The sequence below is a fragment of the Somniosus microcephalus genome, chromosome 7 (genome assembly GCF_052327205.1).
Source record: "Somniosus microcephalus isolate GS21.2 chromosome 7, FLI_Smic_1.0, whole genome shotgun sequence".
NCBI classification, from domain to species: domain Eukaryota; kingdom Metazoa; phylum Chordata; class Chondrichthyes; order Squaliformes; family Somniosidae; genus Somniosus; species Somniosus microcephalus.
Genome location: NC_140993.1, coordinates 68,153,409 through 68,177,791, shown reverse-complemented (window position 1 = coordinate 68,177,791; position 24,383 = coordinate 68,153,409). Strand labels below are relative to the sequence as shown.

At 47.3% G+C, this 24,383-nt stretch overlaps 1 protein-coding gene across 5 annotated transcripts in view; it reads left to right on the top strand.

The window, feature by feature from the left end:
- Positions 1–2,427, top strand: part of rbm43 (RNA binding motif protein 43) — an 88,680-nt gene extending 86,253 nt beyond the window's left edge. For all 5 annotated transcript variants that reach the window (XM_085992537.1, XM_085992533.1, XM_085992535.1 and 2 more), the window contains one exon: positions 815–2,427. In XM_085992537.1, the coding sequence (XP_085848663.1) occupies positions 818–2,320 (1,503 nt within the window). In that variant the 5' untranslated portion in view covers positions 815–817 and the 3' untranslated portion in view covers positions 2,321–2,427. The remainder of the gene's footprint in view (positions 1–814) is intronic.
- Positions 2,428–24,383: the final 21,956 nt, after the last annotated feature.

Sequence of the window (24,383 nt, the reverse complement as noted above, 5' to 3'; positions counted from 1 at the left end):
CTCAGCTATCCCATAATTGTTCTGAACTGCAGTTAATAGAGGTGCTAATTAGATCAAAAGCAAAATACTGCGGATGCTGGAAATCTGAAATAAAAACAGAAAATGCTGGAAACACGCTGCAGATCAGGCAACATCTGTAGAGAGAGAAACAGTGACCTTTCCTCAGAACTGGAAGAATAGTTTATAAGCAAGAGCAGAGCTAGGAGAAAAGGGGAGGGGGGAGGGGGGGAAGAACAAAGGGGAAGGTCTGTGATAGAGTGGAGGGTAGGAGCAATTAAATGACAAAAGGGATGATGGTGCAAATCAAAAGGCGGTGGTAATAGGACAAGTAAAGAAACAAAAGGTGGGCCCAGTGGAGGTGTAAATGTTTACAGCAGCACCTGCTGTCTGAGAAAATGGACTATGATCTAAAGTTGCTGAACTCAATGTTGAGGCCAGAAGTCTGTAAAGTACCTGATCGAAAGATGAGGTGCTGTTCCTCGAGCTTGCGTTGAGATTCATTGGAACAGTGTAGGAGGCCGAGGACAGAGTAGGAGTGGGACGGAAAATTAGAAAAGTGTCAAGCGACCAGAAGCTCAGGGTCACACTTGCGGATTGAACAGAGGTGTTCAGCAAAGTGATCACCAAACCTGTGTTGATTTCCCCAGTGTAGAGGAGACCGTATCGTGAGCAGTGAATACAGTATACTAAGTTGGAGGATGTACAGGGAAATTGCTGTTTCACCTGGAAGGAGTGTTTGGGGCCCTGGATGGTGGGAAGGGAGGGGGTGAAAGGGCAGGTGGGGCTAATTAGATGTTCCTTTTTGATTTACCAGGTGATGCTGTTTGTGAGTACAAAACTGGACATACGCCCCTTTGACATTCGGAAGGTTCGTCAATTAATCGTCAGACATGGCTTTCACGTTGTACGCTACGAGGACTTCATTTGGGAGATCAAAGGCTCTTTCCCCTCTTTAAAGAAACTTCGGAGTGACCTTATGAACTTGATTCCCCAGCAGTCACCACATGCAATCACCGATCTCAGGCATTCGGCCAACAACAAGAGACTTGATAGAGATGGGAAATCGGTACAATCTGGAGCATTTATTAATTACAGGCCACAAACAGCACATGATAGAAGCTCAGATTCATCAACAACCAGTGAGGACGATGATTGCAGTGCCGGCGAGCACACCTGTAGTATACGGTCAAGTTCTTGTATGCCAAGAGTACGTTCTGGTAAAAGCAACAGTTCCCCTTTGCCTTTGATTTCATCTTCAGCTTCTCTGCCAGGTGCCAGTTCCAATAACATTGAAGATACATCTCCATATACCCACGGGAGCATTAGTGGGCTTCAGGGCGCAGTGGGGTGTAGCGGCACTTCTGACCAGAGGAAACATGCCTCTTCTGAAATGGACGATTGTAGCCTGAATGCATATTCATCTCGTTCTTCAACTGGCCCTTCTGCTTCTTCTCACTTAAGCTTCACAGTTGATAGATTGGTTTTTGCGTACCTGGAGGCTTATGACATGAATGAGTTTCATCAGGTTCTTGAACAATACTCTGTAGACTTTGAAAAATCTTATTTTGGTGATCTGTGTAAGATAGAGTTACACCCAAAACGAACAGTCGTCAATGACCATATAAGTCTGTCCCACGCCAAGGCAGCAGTTTGTGCTCACATCCAAAAGGTCCAAAAACAACTGAGGACGCATCAAGTTGATCTAAATGCGATGAAATCTTGTGAGAAGCAGGAGGTATTAAGCAGGTGCAGGTTGGCCATAGATTTATTAACAGAAGTCCGACTGATAAAAACTGGTCAAACCATTCATTTAGTGGGGCCATCAGCTGAGAGTTATAAAGCTCTGCAGTATGCTTTGGGGAATTGTGCTTTCCCCTCAGCGACTGGAAGCACTGGGCCATGTCAGCGAGGGAGAAGATTGAACCGCTCAGAAAGCCATGCTAAGCGCAACTCTTCATGCCCTCCAATTAAGAAGGAAAGTCCAATGGATGACTCTAATGCAAACCTTCCAGCAATCAAACATGCCAAACAAACCCAGGCCCAAACTGGTGACCAATGGCAGATTCTTCCAAGTCCTGGCTGTGCCCATCAAAGACGCCAGTCCTTATCAGGGGCCAGAAAGACAACAAAGGACCAGAGGTCTCCAATTAACTCTGATGTTCAAGATTCACAAACCAGAGCAGGCAGAACTGCTGAGGCTCAAAGAATGAAGGGCGACAGACAGCCATCCATCCCACAGATCCGTCAAAGATTGAACCCAAATCTTACAACGGTTTACCATAGAGGTAACAAGAAAGGAAACCGTGGCATAGATGTCTAACATCCCACAAGTTCGTTCTTGTGACATTGCTGTTTCATTTCCCCCCTCAGTTAAGGAGTATCAAATTGGGATACAAGAGGAGAAACTGGCTTGCTGAAAAGGGTGGGGTGGGGGATGGGGTGGGGGATGGGGGGGGGTGGAGTGTGGTGGGGGTGGGTGCTGAGTTTTATTTCAATTCTTACAACACTGACTACACTTCAAAAGTATTACATTGTGGCTGTAAAGCACCCCTCGGACAAATACTTGGAGTCTGCTGGTAAAATTGTGTTATTTCTGTTATCTTTTATCAGAAAATGTGTTATTTTCCTGCTTTCTAATTAGTTATCTTACCAATCACATTTCATCAATAAACAAATTCTACAAAAAAAAATCCTTTCGAATTTTATGATTCACCAGTTCACATTTGATCAGTCGACCCAGCAAAGTCCTCCTAACATCTGGGAGAGCTGTCCCACAAACTAGTCAAGAAACTAGGTGGCATAGTGGTTAGCACTGTTGCCTCACAGCGCCAGGGACCCGGGTTCGAATCCGGCCTCGGGTGACTGTCTGTGTGGAGTTTGCACATTCGCCCCGTGTTTGCGTGGGTTTCCTCCGGGTGCTCCGGTTTCCTCCCACAGTCCAAAGATGTGCGGGTTAGGTTGATTGGCTATGATAAATTGACCCTTAGTGTTAGGGGGATTAAATACGTGGGGTTACGGGGATAGGGTGGGATATGTGTTGGTGTAGGGGTTACGGGGATCGGGTGGGATATGTGTCGGTGCAGGCTCGATGGGCCGAAATGGCCTCTATCTGCACTGTGGGGTTTCTGTGTGAAACAGCCTGACATAGTCATACTCACAGAATCATACCTTTCAGTCAATTTCCAAGGCCCACCGGCAGAACGGGCCCACCAGGGGTGGCGGCACAGTGGTATACAATCGGGAGGGAGTGGCCCTGGGAGTCCTCAACATTGACTGATGACTCCATGATGTCTCATGGCAGCAAACCTCCTACTGATTACCACCTACCACCCTCCTTCAGCTGATGAATCAGTACTCCTCCATGTTGAACACCACTTGGAAGAAGCACTGAGGGCACCAAGATGGTACTCTGTGTCAGGAACTTCAATGTCCATCACTAATGGTGGCTCGGTAGTACCACTACTGATGAAGTTGGCTGAGTCCTGAAGGACATAACGACCAGATTGGGCTTGGTGGTGAGAGAACCAACACGAGAGAAAGACCTACTTGACCTCATCCTCACCAATCTACATTTCGCAGATGCATCTGTTCATGACAGTATTGGTAGCAGTGACCACCACACAGTCCTTGTTGAGACGAAGTCCCGTCTTTACACTGAGGACACCCTCCATTTGTGTTGCGTGGCACTACCACCGTGCTAAATGGGATAGATTCAGAACAGATCTAGCAGCTCAAAACTGGGCATCCATGAGGCACTGTGGGCAATCAGCAGGAGCAGAATTGTATTCCACCACAATCTGTAACCTCATGGCCCGGCACATCCCTCACTCTACCATTACCATCAAGCCAGGGGACCAACTCTAGTCCAATGAATAGTGTGGAAGAGCATGCCAGGAACAGCGTACCTAAAAATGAGATGCCAATCTGGTGAAGCTACAACACAGATTACATGCATGCTAAACAGTGGAAGCAGCATGCTGTAGACAGAACTAAGCAATCCCATAACCAATGGATCAAATCAAAGCTCTGCAGTCCTGCCACATCCAGTTGTGAATGGTGGTGGAGAATTAAATGACTAATGGGAGGAGGAGGCTCCATGAATATCCCCATCCTCAACAATATCAAGAAACGGCTAAGTGCACTGGACACAGCAAATGTTATGGGCCCCGATAATATTCCTGCTATCGTGCTGAAGACTTGTGCTCCAGAACTAGCTGCGCCTCTAGCCAAGCTGTTCCAGTACAGCTACAACACTGGCATCTATCCAACAATGTGGAAAACTGCCCATATATATCCTGTCCACAAAAAGCAGGACAAATCCAATATTGCCAATTACCACCCCATCAGTCTACTCTCAATCATCAGCAAAGTGATGGAAGGTGTCATCGACAGTGATATCAAGTGGCACTTAATCACCAGTAACCTGCTCACTGATGCCCAGTTTGGGTTCCGCCAAGACCACTCCGCTCCCGACCTCATTCCTGCCTTGGTCCAAACATGGACAAAGGAGCTGAATTCTAGAGGTGAGGTGAGAGTGACTGCCCTTGACATCAAGGCAGCATTTGACCGAGTGTGGCATCAAGGAGCCCTAGTAAAACTGAAGCCCATGGTAATCGGGGGGGAAACTCTCGACTGGCTGGAGTCATACCTAGCACAAAGGAAGATGGTTGTGGTGGTTGAAGGTCAATCATCACAGCCCCAGGACACAGTGCAGGAGTTCCTCAGGGCAGTGCCCCAGGCCCAACCATCTTCAGCTGCTTCATCAATGACCTTCCCTCCAACATAAGGTCAGAAATGGGGATGTTTGCTGATGACTCCACAGTGTTCAGTGCCATTCACAACTCCTCAGATAATGAAGCAGTCGATGCCCGCATGCAACAAGACCTGGACGACATTCAGGCTTGGGCTGATAAGTGGAAGGTAACATTTGCACCACAGAAGTGCCAGGCAATGACTATCTCCAACAAGTTCAAACCGGACGGTTTGCACCTGGGCAGGGCTGGAACCAATGTCCTAGGGGGAGTGTTTGCTAGTGCTGTGGGGGAGGGTTTAAACTAAAATGGCAGGGGGCTGGGAACCTGAGCAGGGAGACAGAGGAAAGGGAAACAAGGATAAAAGCAAAAGATAGGAAGGAGAAAAACAAAAGTGGCAGTCAGAGAAATCAACAGTTTAAATCAAACATGGCCACAGTAAATAATAATTCTAATAGGTCTAAGAGCGTTAAAAAAACAAGCCTGAAGGCTTTGTGTCTTAATGCGAGGAGCATTTGTAATAAGGTGGATGAATTGGCTGCACAAATAGAAGTAAACAAATACGATTTGGTTGGGATTATGGAAACGTGGCTCAAGGAAGGCCAGGACTGGGAACTCCACATCCAGGGGTAATCGATATTCAGGAAAGATAGGCAAAAAGGAAAGGGAGGTGGGGTAGCATTACTGGTTAAAGAAGGGATTAACACAATTGTAATGAAGGATATTAGCACTGATGAGGTGGAATCTGTATGGGTAGAATTGAGAAATACTAAGGGGAAAAAAACGTTAGTGGGAGTGGTTTATAGACCTCCAAACAGTAAGGCGGAGGTTGGGGATGGCATTAAAAGAGAAATGAAAGAAGCATGCAATAAGGGCACAGCAGTCATCATGGGTGACTTTAATCTACATATAGATTGGGCCAACCAAATGAGTAACAATACCGTGGAGGAGGAATTCCTGGAGTGTTTACGGGATGGTTTGCTGGACCAATATGTCGAGGAACCAACCAGAGATCAGGCCATCGTAGACTGGGTATTATGCAACGAGAAAGGATTAATTAGCAATCTTGTTGTAAGAGGCCCCTTGGGTCGGAGCGATCATAATATGATCGAATTCTTCATTAAGATGGAGAATGAAGTAGTTGACTCAGAGACTAGGGTCCTCAATTTAAATAAAGGAAACTATGATGGTCTGAGGAGCGAGTTGGGTAGGATTGATTGGGAAATGGCACTCAAAGGGTTGACGGTGGATAGGCAATGGCAAACATTCAAAGACCGAATGGATGAACTACAGAATTTGTTCATCCCAGTTTGGCATAAAAATAAAACAAAAAAGGTGACCCAACCGTGGCTAACAAGGGAAATTAGGGATAGCATAAGGTCCAAGGACAGGGCATATAAATTGGCCAGAAAAAGCAATAATCCTGAGGATTGGGAGCAGTTTAGGGTTCAACAAAGGAGGACAAAGGGATTAATTAAGAAAGGGAAAATAGAATATGAGAGTAAGCTTGCAGAGAACATAAAAACTGACTGTAAAAGCTTTTATAGATATGTGAAGAGAAAAAGATTGGTGAAGTCAAGCGTAGGTCCCTTGCAGTCAGAATCGGGGGAATTTATAATGGGGAACAAAGAAATGGCAGACCAACTAAATACATATTTTGGTTCTGTCTTCACAAAGGAGGACACAAATAACCTCCCAGAGATGCCGGGGAACATAGGGTCTGATGAAAGGGTGGAACTGAAAGAAATCAGTATTTGTAGGGAAATGGTGTTAGGAAAATTGATGGGACTGAAGGCCGATAAATCCCCAGGGCCTGATAATCTACATCCCAGGCTACTTAAGGAAGTGGCCCTAGAAATAGTAGATGCATTGCTGGTCATCTTCCAGAACTCGATAGACTCTGGAACGGTACCCATGGATTGGCGGGTAGCTAATGTTACCCCACGATTCAAAAAAGGTGGTGGAGAAAAGGCGGGGAATTATAGACCGGTAAGCTTGACATCAGTAGTGGGGAAAATGCTAGAGTCCATTATAAAAGATGTAATAGCAGAGCACTTGGAAAGCAGTGACTGGATCGGACAAAGTCAACATGGATTTACAAAAGGTAAATCATGCTTGACTAATCTACTGGAATTTTTTGAGGATGTAACTGGTAAAATAGATAAGGGAGAACCAGTGGATGTGGTGTATTTGGACTTTCAGAAGGCTTTCGATAAGGTCCCGCATAAGAGATTAGCATGCAAAATTAAGGCACATGGGATTGGGGGCAAGGTATTGACTTGGATAGAGAACTGGTTGGCGGACAGAAAGCAAAGAGTTGGAATAAACGGGTCGTTTTCTGAGTGGCAGGCAGTGACTAGTGGGGTACCGCAAGGATCGGTCCTAGGACCCCAGCTGTTCACAATATATATTAATGATCTGGACGAGGGAATTGGATGTAATATCTCCAAATTTGCAGATGACACAAAGCTGGGGAGGAGGGTATGCTGTGAGGAGGATGTCGTGAAACTCCAGCACGATTTGGACAGGTTGGGTGATTGGGCAGAAACATGGCAAATGCACTATAATGTGGATAAATGTGAGGTTATCCACTTTGGTGGCAAAAACAGGAAGGCAGATTATTATTTGAATGGTAATAGATTGGGAGAAGGGGAAGTGCAAAGAGACCTGGGTGTTCTTGTACACCAGTCGCTGAAGGTAAACATGCAGGTGCAGCAGGCGGTTAAGAAGGCAAATGGTATGTTGGCCTTCGTAGCAAGAGGGTTCGAGTACAAGAACAAGGATGTCTTGCTGCAGTTGTACAGGGCCTTGGTGAGACCACACCTTGAGTATTGTGTGCAGTTTTGGTCGTCTTACCTGAGGAAGGATGTTCTTGCCATGGAAGGAGTGCAGCGAAGATTCACCAGGCTGATACCTGGGATGGCAGGAATGACGTATGAGGAGAGATTGTGTCGATTGGGCTTATACTCACTGGAGTTTAGAAGATTGAGAGGGGATCTCATCGAAACCTATAAAATTCTGTCAGGCCTGGACAGACTAGATGCAGGAAGGATGTTTCTGATGGCCGGGGAGTCCAGAACCAGGGGTCATAGTCTAAGGATAAGGGGTAAGCCATTTAGGACTGAAATGAGGAGGAATTTCTTCACCCAGAGAGTGGTGAACCTGTGGAATTCTCTGCCACAGAGGGCGGTGGAGGCCAGTTCATTAAGTATATTCAAGAAAGAGTTGGATATATTTCTTAAGGCTAAAGGGATCAAGGGATATGGGGAGAAGGCAGGGACCGGGTACTGAATTTGGATGATCAGCCATGATCTCATTGAATGGCGGAGCAGGCTCGAAGGGCCAAATGGCCTACTCCTGCTCCTATCTTCTATGTATCTATGTATCTAAGCGAGTGTCTAACCACCGCCGCTTGATATTCATCGGCATTACCATCGCTGATTTCTAAATTTGCTGATGACACCAAACTTGGGGTGTGGCAAACAGCGATGATGATATCAATCGACTGCAACAGGACATAGAAAGGCAGCAGAATGGGCAGACAGGTGGCAGATGGAATTGAACACAGAAGTGTGAGGTGATGTATTTTGGCAGAAGGAACAGGGAGAGGCAATATACACTTGATGGCACAGTTTGAAAGAGTGCAGGGACAGAGGGACCTGGGAGTTAATGTGCATAGGTCCCTGAAGGTGGCAGGACATATTGAGAGAGAGAGAGTGGTTAACAAAGCATATGGGATCTTGGGCTTCATAAACAGAGGTATTGAGTACAAAAGTAGAGAAGTTATGCTGAACCTTTATAAAGCGCTGGTTGGGCCACAACTGGAGTTTGGCATCCAGTTCTGGTCACCACACATTAGGAAGGATGTGAAGGCACTTGAGAGGATGCAGAGGAGATTTACCAGAATGGTTCTGGGGATGGGGGATCTTAGCTACAAGGACAAGTTGGAGAAGCTGGATTTGTTTTCATTAGAGCAAAGGAGGTTGAGCGGTGATTTGATAGAGGTGTACAAGACTATGACAGGTTTGGATAGGCTAGACGGGGAAAGGCTGTTCCCACTAGTTGATGGTACAAGGAATAGGGGACACAGATTTAAGGTTTTGGGCAAGAGATACAGGGGGATGTGAGGGAAAACCTTTTTTACGCAGCGAGTGGTGAGGACCTGGAACTCGCTGCCGATGGAAGTGTTGGAAGCGGAGACACTCAATGTTTTCAAGGGGAGACTGGATAGGCACTTGAGGGAATTAAACTTGCAGGGCTACGGGGATAGAGCGGGGGAATGGGACTGACTGGATTGCTCTACAGAGAGCCGGCATGAACTCAATGGGCCGAATGGCCTCCTTCTGTGACGTTATGTCTCTATGAATCCCCCACCATCAACATCCTGGGGGTCACCATTGACCAGAAACTTAATTGGACAAGCCACATAAATACTGTGGTAACAAGAGCAGGTCAGAGGCAATGTATTCTGCGGCGAGTGTCACCTCCTGACTCCCCAAAAGCTTTCCACCATCTACAAGGCACAAGTCAGGAGTGTGATGAATACTCTCCACTTGCCTGGATGAGTGCAGCTCCAACAACACTCAAGAAGCTCGACACCATCCAGGACAAAACAGCCCGCTTGATTGGCACCCCATCCACCACCTTAAACAGTCACTCCCTCCTCCACCGGCGTACCGTGGCTGCAGTGTGTACCATCTACAAGATGCACTGCAGCAGCACCTCCCTAACCCGAAAACTCTTCCACCTAGAAGGACAAGGGCAGCAGGCACATGGGTACACCGCCACCTCCAAGTTATTCACCATCCTGTATATCGCCGTATCTTCATAATCGCTGGATCAAAATCCTGGAACTCCCTCCCTAACAGTTCTGTGGGAGTACCTTCACCACACAGACTGCAGCGGTTCAAGAAGGCCGCTTACCACCACGTTCTCAAGGGCAATTAGGGATGGGCAATAAATGCTGGCCTTGCCAGCGACGTTCACCTCTCATAAAGGAATAAAAAAAAACTCTCACCTCACCTCTGGAATTCAGCTCTTCTGTCCATTTTTGGACCAAGGCTGTAATGAGTTCGGAGCAGAGTGGCCTTGGCGGAACCCAAACAGAGCACCGGTGAGTACGTTATTTATGAGTAAATGCCGCTTAATAGCTCTGTCGACAACACATTCCATCACTTTGCTGATGGGGCGGATTGGATTGGTCCTGCTTTTTGTGGACAGGGCATACCTGCGCAATTTTCCACTTTGTCGGGTAGATGCCAGTGTTGTCTCTGTACTGAAGCAGCTTAGCTAGAGGCACGACTAGTTCTGGAGCACAAGTCTTAAGCATGACAGCCAGGATGTTATCAGGCCCATAGTCTTTGCTGTATCCTGTCAGGGCGAGGCTGGTTCTGGACCAAAGTGCAGACAGACGAGGCGAGAAGCAGGTATGCAGTCTTCAATAAAAGTACTTTACTAAAATCACACAGGTAAGCAGTTACAAACATAGGAGCTCAAGACAAGCTACCACTAGGCAAACGGCTTGTCAAGACTGAGCACAGAGGGAAGAAACCACAGAACTTAAATACAAGCAAAAACAGGTGAAACCAATAAACCTGATAAAAGGCAGTTAAGTAATAAACACAGGAGAAACTAGTAACAATTAGCAAAGTAAAAAAAACAAGTGAAGGTGCCATCTAGGGGTTACTGAGGGAACTAATGTAGAAGTGCATTAGCGTAGAAATATATATTCACATATACTCTCATATTAAAATGGAGTCTGGAACTTTCAGAAGGTCAAAATGGCTTCACACAGGGAAACAGGCAGGTCCATATTAGGAAGTGGTGGAAGGAAGATGATATGACTGTTTTCAGCTTGCAGGCTAGGCAGTTCCACAAACAAGATAAGCATGGTAGAACAAAAGCATGATTACCGAAGGACATTTACTGTAAACATTGTATGAATGTCCAGAACCAAAATGAGAGACAAACTGTCTCCATTGTATAAGATTAGTTAACTTTATCTAAAGGTATTCCTGCATCATGACTATTGATTATCTGTTGGCTAACCATATCTTAAGACAATGAGGCTCCGCTGACCCTCTAGTCATCTTCTTGTTGACCTTAAACATTCCTTACTCATTCCTTAGATGTTTTACTTCGTTATTAATTATGTCTCACTACCATGCCATGTGATAGAAGGTTTTGATCTTTGTGTATAAGAAGAGGTGTTTTTGTCCATGTATTCAGAGAAGTCACGATAGCCTTTGCCTACGTGAAGCTCCCCTTGCTAGCAAGCAGTTAAATAAAGTCTGCCTTTGACGATCACTTTGTTTCACAGAGTCTTATTGAACAGTCGAAACTTCGACACTAACTGGTACCCTCACAGGACCCCCTCCCCTAGGAACGGCTCCTGACGTTCCTCCTGGACGATCAGGGTGGCGACGGCGAAAATCCCTGATGAGTTCAGGATCCAAAATGTCCCGGGCCGCTCTTCAGGACCATAACCCTCCCAGTCGACCAGGTATTGAATGCTCCTCCTAACCCGGTGACTATCAAGGAGGCGACGGACAGTGTAGGCTTGCTGACTGTCAATCGTGCGGGGTGCGGGGGGGGGCGAGGTCTGGAAGCAGGAACCAAGGGACTGGTAAGTACTGGCTTGAGGTGATAAACATGGAACGTGGGATGTATCTTCATCGACCGAGGAAGGAGGAGCTGGTAGGCCACAGGGTTTACTTTTTCCAAAATCCTAAAAGGTCCAATGAACCGGGGAGCCAACTTGCGGGACTCCACATGGAGCGGAAGATTCCGGGTAGACAGCCAGACCTTCTGTCCGGTCCGGAACCAAGGAGCTGGGCGGCGGTGTCGTTCAGCCTGCACTTTCTGCCGAGAAGAAGCGAGCTGCAAGGCGGATCGGACCCTCCTCCAGGTAGGGCGGCAGCGTTGGATGAACCCCTGGGCAGCCGGGACTCCTACCTCCCTCTCCTGTTCAGGGAAGAGTGGCGGTTGGAAGCCATATTGACATTCGAAAGGTGAGAGGCCAGTGGAGGAGCTCTGAAGGGTATTGTGCGCGTACTCCGCCCAGACCAGATACTTGCTCCAGGTGGAAGGATTGGATGACACAAAGCTTCTTAGCACCCTCTCCAGATCTTGGTTGGTTCTCTCAGTCTGGCTGTTAGACTGTGGGTGGAACCCAGAGGAGAGACTGACGGGAGCGCCCAGGAGGGAACAAAAAGCCTTCCAGAACCTGGATGAGAACTGGGGACCACAGTCAGAGACGACATCCAGGGGCAAGCCATGGAGGCGGAAGACATGCTGGACAACCAGCTGGGCAGTCTCTCTGGCAGAGGGAAGCTTGACAAGAGGGACGAAGTGAGCAGCCTTGGAAAAGCGATCGACCACAACTAGGATGGTAGTGAATCCCTCAGATGGAGGTAGCCCAGTGATGAAATCCAGGGCGATATGAGACCAGGGACGGCTGGGGATGGGCAAGGGATGCAGGAGACCAAGTGGAGGTTGTTGGGATGTCTTGTTCTGGGCACAGACGGGACAAGCGGAGACAAAGGCCCGGGTGTCGGCTTCAATAGAGGGCCACCAGAACCTCCTCTTAAGGAACTCGAGAGTCCGACGGATCCCAGGATGACCAGTCAATTGAGAAGAGTGCCCCCATTGAAGGACCTGGGCGCGCACCTGACTGGGAACATAAAGGCTATGAGGAGGGCCTCCTCCAGGGTCAGCCTCCTGACGTTGGGCCCCTCGCACCACAGTCTCAATCTCCCATGCGACGGGAGCAACGATGCAGGAACTGGGGATGATAGGTTCCGGGGTCCAGTCCTTTTCCGAGGGGTCAAACTGGCGAGAAAGGGCATCCAGTTTGAGGTTCTTAGACCCTGGGCGGTAAGACAGGAGAAAGTTGAACCGGTTAAAGAAGAGAGCCCACCTGGCCTGTCGAGGGTTGAGGCGCTTGGCGTCCTGGATATATGTCAGATTTTTATGGTAATTTTGTTAAGCCCCCGATAGTCTATGCAAGGCCTGAGACCACCATTCTTCATTACAAAAAAGAAGCCAGCACCTGCTGGGGAGGCGGAAGGGCGAATGAAACCTGTAGCGAGGGCTTCCTTGATGTATTCTTCCATGGAAACATTCTCAGGGCCAGAGAGAGAGTAGAGCTGACCCCGAGGGGGGCTAGTGCCAGGCAGGAGATCAATGGCACAGTCGTAGGACCGGTGTGGGGGGAGTGTAGTGGACCGCCTCTTACTAAACACAGCATGGAGGTCCGAATATCCAGGGGGCACATGAGCAAGGTCCAACTGATCAGTTGGCTCGGGAGAGGAAGGACGGGGCAGACTAGGGAAGACCTTAAGACAGTTGGCTAGACATGAAGGACCCCACTCCAGCACAGTCCTGGTAGTCCAGTCAATGTGAGGGTTGTGAAGAGAGAGCCACGGATGTCCAAGAATGAGAGGGAGCTCAGGTGAATCGATAAGGTGAAACTGCAGCAACTCTTGATGTCTCTCCCCTACTTGGACATGTAATACTCCGGTGATATGATGAATATGCCCAGAACCAAGGGGCCTGCCGTCGAGGGCAGTGACTTGTAAAGGCTTGTCAAGGTGGGAGAAAGGAATTTTCAGGCTACGCACAAGGGTGGTATCGATAAAACAGCCAGCGGCCCCGGAGTCAACAAACACCTGGAGGTTGTACTGTTGTCCCTCCCAAGAGAGACGAGCGGGAAGCAGGGTTTGGAAGACAGAAGGGGTAGGAGAAGGGATTTGATCTGTCAGTATTTTCCCAATCCTCCTGGCTTTTTCCTGAAGCTCAGGGCATGTGGCTCTGAGATGGCCAGACAGGCCACAGTAAAGTCAACACCCCTCTCTCAATCTCCTCTGTCTCTCAAACTGGAAGAGCTGAGTTCTGCCGAGTTGCATAGGTTCCTCTTCAGTGCTAACAGGTGGACTCGGGGGTACTTGGAAACTTTTGGTCAGATTCAAAACACCGGAAGATCTCACCTCTGTGGAAGTAGTGAATCTCCTCTCTCTACCATGCTCCTGGAGGCGGTTATCCACCCTGATGGCAAGGGAGATGAGCGTGTCAAGGTCCTCCGGAACCTCTCTGGACGCCAGTTCATCTTTGATAGATTCGGAAAGGCCATGAAGAAACGTGGAGAGAAGGGCCTCGGTGTTCCAGCGGCTTTCCGCAGCGAGTGTGCGGAACTCAATGGCGAAGCCGGCTATGCTGCAGTTGCCCTGGCGGAGATTCAAAAGTCTCTTAGCTGCCTCCCGTCCACTCACAGGATGGTCAAAGACTTTGCTCATCTCTTTGGCGAAAAGGAGAATGTCCGAGCAGACAAAAGATTGCTGCTCCCAGATAGCAGTAGCCAGGCGAGAGCTTTTCCCGAGAGTAGTGATATGATGAACGCTACCTTAGAGCGGGGTGATAGGAACATGGAGGGTTGGAGTTCAAAAACTAGGAAGCACTGGGTCAAGAAGCCGCGACACTTGCCCGGATGACCGTCATAGCGCTCTGGCGTGGGTAGGTGAGGCTCTCGGTGAGTCTGGAGGTCGGTGACCGGTGGGGTAGTACCCAAAGGAACTGACTGAGGAGGAACATCCTGAGCAGAAGCCACAGCGGCTGGGTGTTGAATGGTCTGAGTCCACATATTTACCTTGTCCGAAATGCTTTGGAGAAGTTGCTCAAGGCGGCCGAGGAAAGCACCTTGATGGGAGAGAATAGAACGAAATTCCTCCATCACTGCTGGGTCCATACTGGCTCAGTCTTGCTGTCAGGGCGAGGCTGGTTCTGGACCCAAGTGCAGACAGACGAGGCGAGAAGCAGGTATGCAGTCTTAAATAAAAGTACTTTACTAGAATCACACAGGTAAACAGTTACAAACATAGGAGCTCAAGACAAGCTACCACTAGGCAAACGGCTTGTCAAGACTGAGCACAGAGGGAAGAAACCACAGAACTTAAAACAAGCAAAAATAGGTGAAACCAATAAACCTGATAAAAGGCAGTTAAGTAATAAACACAGGAGTAACTAGTAACAATAAGCAAAGGGGAAAAAACAAGTGAAGGTGCCATCTAGGGGTTACTGAGGGAACTAACCGGCACCCTCACAGTATCTAGTGCGCTCAGCTGTTTCTTGATATCATGTGGAGTGAATCAAATGGGCTGAAGACTGGCTTCTGTGGTGGTGAGGACCTCAGGAGGATGCCGAGATGGATCATCCACTCGGCACTTCTGGCTGAAGATGGTTGCAAATGCTTCAGCCTTGTCTTTTGCACTCACGTGCTGGGCTCCACCATCACTGAGGATGGGGATATTCCTGGAGCCTCCTCCTCCCATTAGTTGTTTAATGATCCACCACCATTCACAACTGGATGTGGCAGGACTGCAGAGCTTTGATCTGATCTGTTGATTGTGGGATCGCTTAGATCTGTCTATAGCATGCTGCTTCTGATTTTTAGCATGCATGTAGTCCTGTGTTGCAGCTTCCCCAGATGGGCATCTCATTTTTCGGTACGCCTGATGCTGCTCCTGGCATGCTCTCCTACACTCCTTATTGAACCAGAGTTGGTCCTCTGGCTTGATGGTAATGGTAGAGTGAGGGATATGCCGGGCCATGAGGTTACAGATTGTGGTGGAATACAATTCTGCTGCTGATGGCCCACAGCGCCTCATGGATGCCCAGTTTTGAGCTGCTAGATCTGTTCTGAATCTATCCCATTTAGCACGGTGGTAGTGCCACACAACACTTTGGAGGGTGTCCTCAGTGTGAAGACTGCTACCAATACTGTCATGAACAGATGCATCTGTGACAGGTAGATTGGTGAGGACGAGGACAAGTAGGTTTTTCCCTTGTGTTGGTTCTCTCACCACCTGTCGCAGGCCCAAACTGGCAGCTATGTCCTTCAGGACTCGGCCAGCTTGGTCAGTAGTCGTGCTACTGAGCCCCTCTTGGTGATGGACTTTGAAGTCCCCCACCCAGAGTACATTCTGTGCCTTTGCTGATCTCAGTGTTTCTTCCAAGTGGTGTTCAACATGAAGGAGTACTGATTCTTCAGCTGAGGGAGGGCGGTAGGTGGTAATCAGCAGGAGGTTTCCTTGCCCATGTTTGACCTGAAGCCATGAGACTTCATTGGGTCCGGAGTCAATGTTGAGGACTCCCAGGGCCACCCTTTCAATATTAGAAAGGAAGTTGGGGTTGGGGGTGGGGAGAGAAAGGGGAAAACACCCAATGGAAAACAGGAGCATAAATTTCAGAGTTCAAACAGGAGACTTCTCGGCAAATACAATAGGTAAACCTAGAAAACTTTAGGCACTGTGCTGCCACCCCTGGTGATGGAGGAGTTTGGGACATTGGCTGAAAGGTATGATTCTGTGAATATGACTATGTCAGGCTGTTGCTTGACTAGTCTGTGGGACAGCTCTCCCAATTTTGGCACAAGTCCCCAGATGTTGGTGAGGAGGACTTTGCAGTGTTGGCTGGACTTAGTGTGCCGTTGCCGTGTCCGTAGCCAGTGCCGAATTCAATGCCGGGTGGTCCGTCCGGTTTCGTGTTGTGTTTCGTAGCGGTTTGTTACAACTGAGTGACTTGCTCGGCCATTTCAGAGGGCAGTTAAGAGTTAACCACATTGCTGTGGGTCTGGAGTCACATATAGGCCAGACCAGATAAGGACGGTAGATTTCCTTCCCTAAAGGATATTAGTGAACCAGATGGGTTTTTACGACAATCCGATAATTTAATTACTGATACTAGCTTTTTATTCCAGATTTATTTAACTAACTGAATTTAAATTCCCTAGCTACTGTAGTGGGATTTGAACTCATATTCTCCAGATCAATAGTCCAGGCCTCTGGATTACTAGTCCAGTATCATAACCACTATGCTACTGTACACCCTAATAAGTGGAAAGTAACATTCGCGTCACACAAATGCCAGGCAATGAGCATCTCCAGCAGAGATTCTAACCACCTCCCCATGACATTCAATGGCATTACCAGCATTGAATCCCCCACCATCAACATCCTGGGGGTCTATTGACCAGAAACTTAGCTGGACCAGCCACATAAATACTGTGGCTAACCGAGCATAGAAACATGTAACCCCTTCACGGTTCTCTAGATATATGTGAGATGTGGTCTCTGTTGTAGACAGTATTCTATAGTCCAGTAAGGAGATCACTACTACAATGGCTTAATTCTAATTATCTTACTTTATAGTTTTAACATCAGACAGTATAAGAAGATTACGGGTCAATGACCTAAATTAGACATTTGCATACATTAGAATGAATCTAGACATAATAAACATACATTCTCCATTTATATGGATTCAAAGGAGAATCTGTCCCTGTGTCCAAATTCGAGTGCACTCTTTCGTTGGCGCGCTTAAGTTGGAGCTCATGGTATGTATAATGTCTGCAAGACTTACGACTCCGAACCCCTTCGTTGAATTCTCTTCATGATCACTGAATCCCACTTTGAGTTCTGGATGCAGAGCTACTAATACGAAGTGCGGCGGCCGAGTTTGGAAGCCCGGGATGGGATGCGGCAGCCATTTGCCTCCTGAGCCCTCTTTTCTTCCAGTCGCTCCCGTTTCCCGCTCGAAAAACCCGACTCCACCCCTTCCTCCTGGGGTTTCTGCCTGGAGACTGCGCAGCCTCACTGTCTGCAACAGTTGATACTGGTGCAGAATTATGGAAAGTCTGCTCTTAGTCACATTGTGTCCTTAAAAGTTCTTGCCGTACCTTCACATGGGCAACTTTAACCCAGGGATTTATAACAATGATAATACAGTGTCTAAGTTAAAGATTGATAACCATACTTAGCGTACATAACATTTCCAGTGGGTATTACACTCCCCCCCCCTACCAAATATAGGCATGTCCCCATGACTAATGAACTTTACACATAAGTGGTTGCATGCTTCCCAACCATGTATAAAGGGAGGTAACATATCGAACCGTAGGGGCTATCATTACACTTGGCACTCCTAGTGTGCTGTATGTCAATCTTTCAGGAACCTTCTTAACTCGCTGTGAGCTCCTTATTTCGGATACCCGGTCTTCAGTTCCTTCAACTACGTTGGAGGCGTTGGTTCCTTTACTATCATGCCTTTCAGTCTCTTTTATCTCCTTCTCGGAAACATCTGGTTCTTCCCAGACCATGTCCAAATCTGAGCTAAATGGTTCAGACAATTCATCCAGATTCTGTCTTATGCGTCTTTCTGGGAGGTCGTACCATAGATCCCATTCTTCATCTTCCGACTCATCAGGTTCCTCATGATCCACACACTGTGTAGTGTCCGTGTGTTGATAAAGACACTGAAGACAGGAGTTGGTTCATAGGTATTTACTAAGCAAAGTCTGGGGGGGGGGGTTTCTAAAGGATATACACAATACACAGGCTTATATAGCCCAAGTGGCAATTACCGGCATTACGCACACCTGGGGCTCTTAAAGGCACATACACCACAATTCCTCCCCTTTTAGCTAACCAGTACATCATATTTTAAGTAATTATTAATTACATGTTATATGCAAAATAATATACATTGCTGTAATTAATTATAAGTTAGTCTCTCAGGAGGCTTCCTGACTCGGTCCAGATAACGCCTCGGGGGTGCAGTAGTTTCTGGTGGTGTAGTAGGTTCTTCTGGCAAGGCTGATTCGGCTTGAATGCCAGTGTCGGGTTCATCGGGTTCCAGTATCACCGGATCGGAGGTAGATATGGGTATCTCTACTTCATCGTTAGATGTATAGAGTTGTGGTGTAGGTTGCCCCTTTTCGGATGACTTTATGATTTGGTCAGCATGGCACCTTATTATGCTTTCTCCGATGTCCACGGTATACATCAGTGGTCCTAGTCATGTGCAGATAGTTCCAGGCTGCCATTTCTCGGTACGGTAGTCCCGGGCCAAAACTTGTTGACCTATCTGGAAGGTTCTAGTTGGCCTTTCATTCATGCCTTGAAACTGCCGGTTCTCCACGTCCCTTCTGATGTTGGGCTTGACCAAATCCAGCCGGCATCTTAGGTTTCTATTGAAGAACATCATGGCGGGAGTTTGGTTGGTAACCATATGTGTTGCATTCCTGTATGCGAATAAGAAGTTATCCACCTTGTGCTGAAGTTTTATGTCTTCATTACCCATGGCCTTTATGGCCTTCTTGAAGGTCTGGACAAACCTTTCAGCCAATCCATTGGTGGCAGGATGGTATGGGGCGGATGTGTAGTGCTTAACCCCATTGTTTTTTAAGAGCTTTCTGAATTCTTCGGACACAAATTGCGGTCCATTATCAGAACAGATCTGTTCTGGTAGCCCATTCCTGGCAAATATGGTCCTTAATACTGTGATGGTTTTTTCCGTGGTGGTGGAGGACATCTTTATTACCTCCGGCCACTTGGAGTGTGCATCAACCGCGATTAAGAACATTGAGTCCATAAATGGACCAGCAAAGTCGATGTGTACCCTTTGCCAGGGAGATGAGGGCCACTCCCATGGATGTAGAGGGGCTTGTGGTGGAGCGTTTTGGACCTTCTGGCATCCTAGGCAGCTCTTGGTCATTTCTTCGATGTCTCCATCGATACCTGGCCACCATACAAACGCCCTGGCTAGGTTCTTCATTTTCACTCCACCCAGATGCCCTTCGTGAAGCTCCTTTAGCACTTTATCCTGGAGTTTGGGTGGAATCACCACTCTGGGTCCACACATCAAGGTTCCTCGGCACACTGACAGCTGTTCTCTTCTTTGCGAGAATGCTGGCAACAGTGGTTCGCCATGTGCTGGCCATCCCTTCACTGTTAAATCGTAGACCCGTGAGAGAGTCGGGTCATTTCTTGTCTCCCTTTCAATGGCAGAATTTGTCACTGGTAAACATTCCACTATGGTAGAGTGGAATATCTCTACTGGGTCTACTGTAGTTGCCTCTTCTATCGTTGGCAACGGTAGGCGCGATAATCCGTCAGCATTCCCATGCTGTTTTGACCCTTTGTATTCTATGTTGTATTGGTGTGCCCCTAGAAAAAGGGACCACCTCTGTAACCTTTGTGCTGTCATAATGGGAACACCTTTTTTAGGGTTGAATATGGAGATGAGGGGTTGATGGTCAGTCAACAAGGTAAATTTTTGTCCGTGTAGGTAATGGTTGAATTTCTTCACTCCCCATACCAGGCTGAGTGCTTCCCTGTCGATTTGGGCATAGTTACGCTCAGCTGAGTTCAATGAGCGTGACGCAAAAGCTATCGGCCGTTCCGAGCCATCAGGGAATTTATGCGATAATACTGCTCCTATGCCGTAAGGGGATGCACCGCACGCCAGTCTGATTGGCAGTGATGGGTTGTAATGAGCCAAAACTTCTTTGGATGTGATTAAGTCTTTGCATTTATGGAAGGCATTTTTGCAGTCTTCGTTCCATTTCCAAATTACTCCTGTTTGTAGCAGTTCATTAAGAGGGTGTAGAAGAGTTGATAAGTTCGGTAAAAATTTATGATAGTAATTTATTAATCCCAGGAACGACCTTAATTGTGAAATATTTTCAGGTGCTGGGGCTTTTATGACTGCCTCAATTTTTTCAGGTGACTTATGCAACCCTTCCTTATTTATTATGTGGCCACAATATGATATTTGATTCCGGAAAAATTCGTACTTGGGGCGATTTGCTCGTAGGCCCCGTTCTCTCAGCCTAGTGAGCACCTGCTCTAAATTGGCAAGGTGCTCGTTGTCGTTTTCTCCTGTTACAAGGATGTCGTCTAGGTAGCATTGAGTCCCTGGAATCCCTTGGAGGACTTGCTCCATAGCTCTTTGCCAGATAGCTGGAGTGGATGCTACTCCGAAAACCAGTCGATTGTACTGGTACAGACCTTTGTGTGTATTTATCGTGAGATATTTTTTAGAGGCCTCTTCAACCTCCATCTGTAGGTATGCCTGTGCCAAGTCAATTTTGGTGAAACGTTTCCCTCCTGATAGTGAGGCGAAAATACCTTCTATCCTCGGAAGAGGATACTGTACCGTGTGAAGGACCGGGTTTACAGTCACCTTGAAGTCTCCACAGATGCGAATTTTTCTCTGTTCTTCAGATCCATCACCCTTCAATGCTTTCTTCATGACTGGGACGATGGGTGTTGCCCACTCGCTCCAATCTATTTTAGATAATATGCCTGCCTTTTCCAAATTCTCCAGCTCTGCCTCAACTGCTGGACAAATTGCGTATGGCACCGGTCTTGCTTTAAAAAACTTGGGAATTGCTGCATCTTCCACTTTTATTGAGGCGGTGATGCCTTTCAAGGTTCCTAGTTTCTTTTGAAACACTTCCTTGGCGTTGGCCAAGATGTCTTTTAATCGTCCAGGTATGACGTCATCATCATTTTTTTCCTTACTGGTCACCGTCAGTGCCTGAATGGAGTGCCAGTCTAAACGTATTTTCCATTCACGTCCCAACAGCGCTGGACCACCATCTTGTAAAACGTATAAATACAACTTCTGTATTTCCTTGCCGTTGTATACAACGGGCACCCTTATTTTTCCTTTGGGGTGTACTTTCTGCCCCGTACATGTTTTCAAGATAATGGATGTGTCTTTTAAAGGTATATGCGGAAATAGCCGCTCGTAATCCCATCGATTTATGACGGTCAGAGCTGATCCTGTATCTAGCTCCATTTTAACTGGGGACCCTGCTATTGTGAGGGTAACCCAAATGGTCTGGTAATCTTCTTTGGCAATTACATTATGTAATTTGAGAGAGCTTAGTCTCTTGTTCCCGGAGTCGCTATCGCTCTTCTGGTCTTTGGAGCTACTGTCCGTCATCATTTGTACCTTTCTGTGCTTTTCCTTATTGATTCTTTTCCCGTTAGTGGATTTTTTATTTTCAGATCGGCACACACGTGGAATGTGTCCCATCTTTCCGCATCGCCTGCATGCTTTTTCCTTGAACCAGCAGTCCCTCTGGTCATGGGTGGATCTGCCGCAGCGATAACATCTCTCGAAACCCCGTGTCATTTCATGGGTGCCGAAGTCCTGTGGCCTTTGCTGTATCTTTGCAGCTCCTATTGCACTGAAAGCCTTGTCCAGTGTTAAATCTTTCTCAGAAGATACCTTTTTTTGTGTTTCTACACTTAGGGGATCACAGATGAATTTGTCTCGCAGAGAATCTGCCAGTCCTGCCTCGAATTGGCAGTGTAGGGTATCAACAATCTCCTCAAAATTCTTGTCCATCGGTTCGGCTGGAGTGATTAAGTTTCGTAACAGCTTGTATGTCTTTGCGCCCATTAGATCCAGAAGCACTGAAGCTTTTTTTTCATCTTGTATTCCATTTGCGGTGCAATATACCTCCACTCTTGCCACATATGTGGTCCAATGCTCTATCTCGTTATCAAAAACATCAATATTGCCAAAATTAGGCTCTCTTTCGCTATCAAAAGCATCAATATTGTCAGACATAGGCATTTCAGCAAAGATATGGCGCTTCCCGCGCTTTTTTTTCTTTTCTGTAGCAAAGATATGGCGCTTCCCGCGCTTTCCCGCCGCTGCTGCCGATAACAACGCTGTTTACTGCGGTTCCCGTTCTCTTTATGTTTTTTAATTTACTGTTGGAGACTCGTTCCCGCCGGAGGTCTGAACGCTGACCTGCTTGCCGCGCCGGCTGTCTCCCGAGTGCTCCCTCCCAGTCCGTTATTGCTTGCCTCCGATTTTGCTGCCTGTCTCAGCTGTAGAGCCCGCCGCTGGAGCCCCAGCCTGAAGCCCAGGAAGGATTAGCGCAGTACCTGCCACCAGCTTGGCCAGCTGGTGAAACCACAGCTTTTCTCACTTCCTTGAGTCTTCTGGACGCCGGAGGAATCGATGTCCTTGAGGTGCTGCCGAATTGCAGGTAAGTCCGTTTCCACTTCGTCGCCACTGTAGTGTCCGTGTGTTGATAAAGACACTGAAGACAGGAGTTGGTTCATAGGTATTTACTAAGCAAAGTCTGGGGGGGGGTTTCTAAAGGATATACACAATACACAGGCTTATATAGCCCAAGTGGCAATTACTGGCATTACGCACACCTGGGGCTCTTAAAGGCACATACACCACACACTGTGTCATGGGTTTTCTGTCTTCTGGAACAAAGTTTTCCTGGTTTCTCGTTTTTTTCCTTCTTCTTCTCTGCAGGGTTCTCCTACTAGGTGTCGGCTCATTATCCGCTGGCGGATCCAGACGCACTTGCTGTCCCAATGGCAGGATATGATTCCGGTGCAGTATTTTTACGGGTCCATTCCCACCTGCAGGTTTTAGCCGAAACACAGGTAGTTGTGACATTTGACTTTCAACAATGTAAGGTGTAGAAGCCCAGCGGTCTGCTAACTTATGTTTCCCTTGAAGTCCTAGGTTCCGTATGAGAACTCGGTCACCAGGCATGAGTTGGGAAAAACGGATCTTCTGGTCATACCTCTGCTTATTTCCTTTATTCTGTCTGGCAGAAACAGACTCAGCAAGTTCATAAGCAGCTTGCAATTCCTTTCTCATGTCAGATACATACTTGAGGTAAGTTCTCTGTGATGTGCCATCACTGGATACTCCGAAACACAAATCCACCGGCATCCTCGCTTCACGTCCAAACATGAGGTAGTACGGTGAAAAACCAGTAGCGTCATTTCGGGTACAATTATAAGAATGAACAAGATGTCCAATGTGCCGACTCCACTTGTTCTTTCGCTTTGAATCCAGCGTTCCAAGCATGTCTAACAAAGTACGGTTAAACCGCTCAGGTTGAGGATCTCCCTGAGGATGGTATGGAGTTGTTCTTGACTTCTCAATCCCGAGCATGGACAACAACTCATGTATAAGTCTACTTTCAAAGTCTCTACCTTGATCACTGTGTATTCGCTTTGGCAGTCCATAGTGGATGAAGTATTTCTCCCACAACACTTTGGCAACGGTGGATGCTTTCTAATCCTTTGTGGGAAAAGCTTGGGCGTAGCGAGTATAATGATCTGTAATGACCAAGACATTTGCGGTATTGCTGGAATCGGGTTCGATGGACAGAAAATCCATACAGACAAGGTCTAGAGGTCCATCACTTTGCATGTGAAACAGAGGAGCAACTCTTTTAGGTAAAGTCTTTCTCTGGACACAACGTGCACAGGACTTGCAGAACTCCTCAACCGCAGACTTCATACGCGGCCAATAGAATCTGTCCTTGACCAACCCATAGGTCTTATCTACTCCCAGATGACCTGCGTCATCATGCAAAGACTTCATCACTATTTCCCTGTACTTTTCAGGCAGGACCAACTGTGAATGACATGGTTTAGTGGGTGGGTGAGTGATTCTACACAACACTCCCTCTTTAATTTCCAAGTGGTCCCATTCTCTTAGGAGCAGACGACAGTCAGGATGTTTTGATTTGTCGATCTGTGTAATATCACCCAGACGGAGAGCTGAAAACACCTCATGAATACAGGGATCCTCCTGTTGTGCTTTGGATATTTCAGATGAACACAACATGGGTAAGTTTTGTACACCCAAACTGGAAAGGTTGCAAAATGCCTGGGGAACAGCATGCATGATGCGCTATCAATTACTGAGAAAGACTGGAAGTTAAGAGAGTAACAAACAGGCTTTTATTAGCTAAAGAACGAAGGCATGCCTCTAGTGGTCGACCGGTCCAGAATGCCT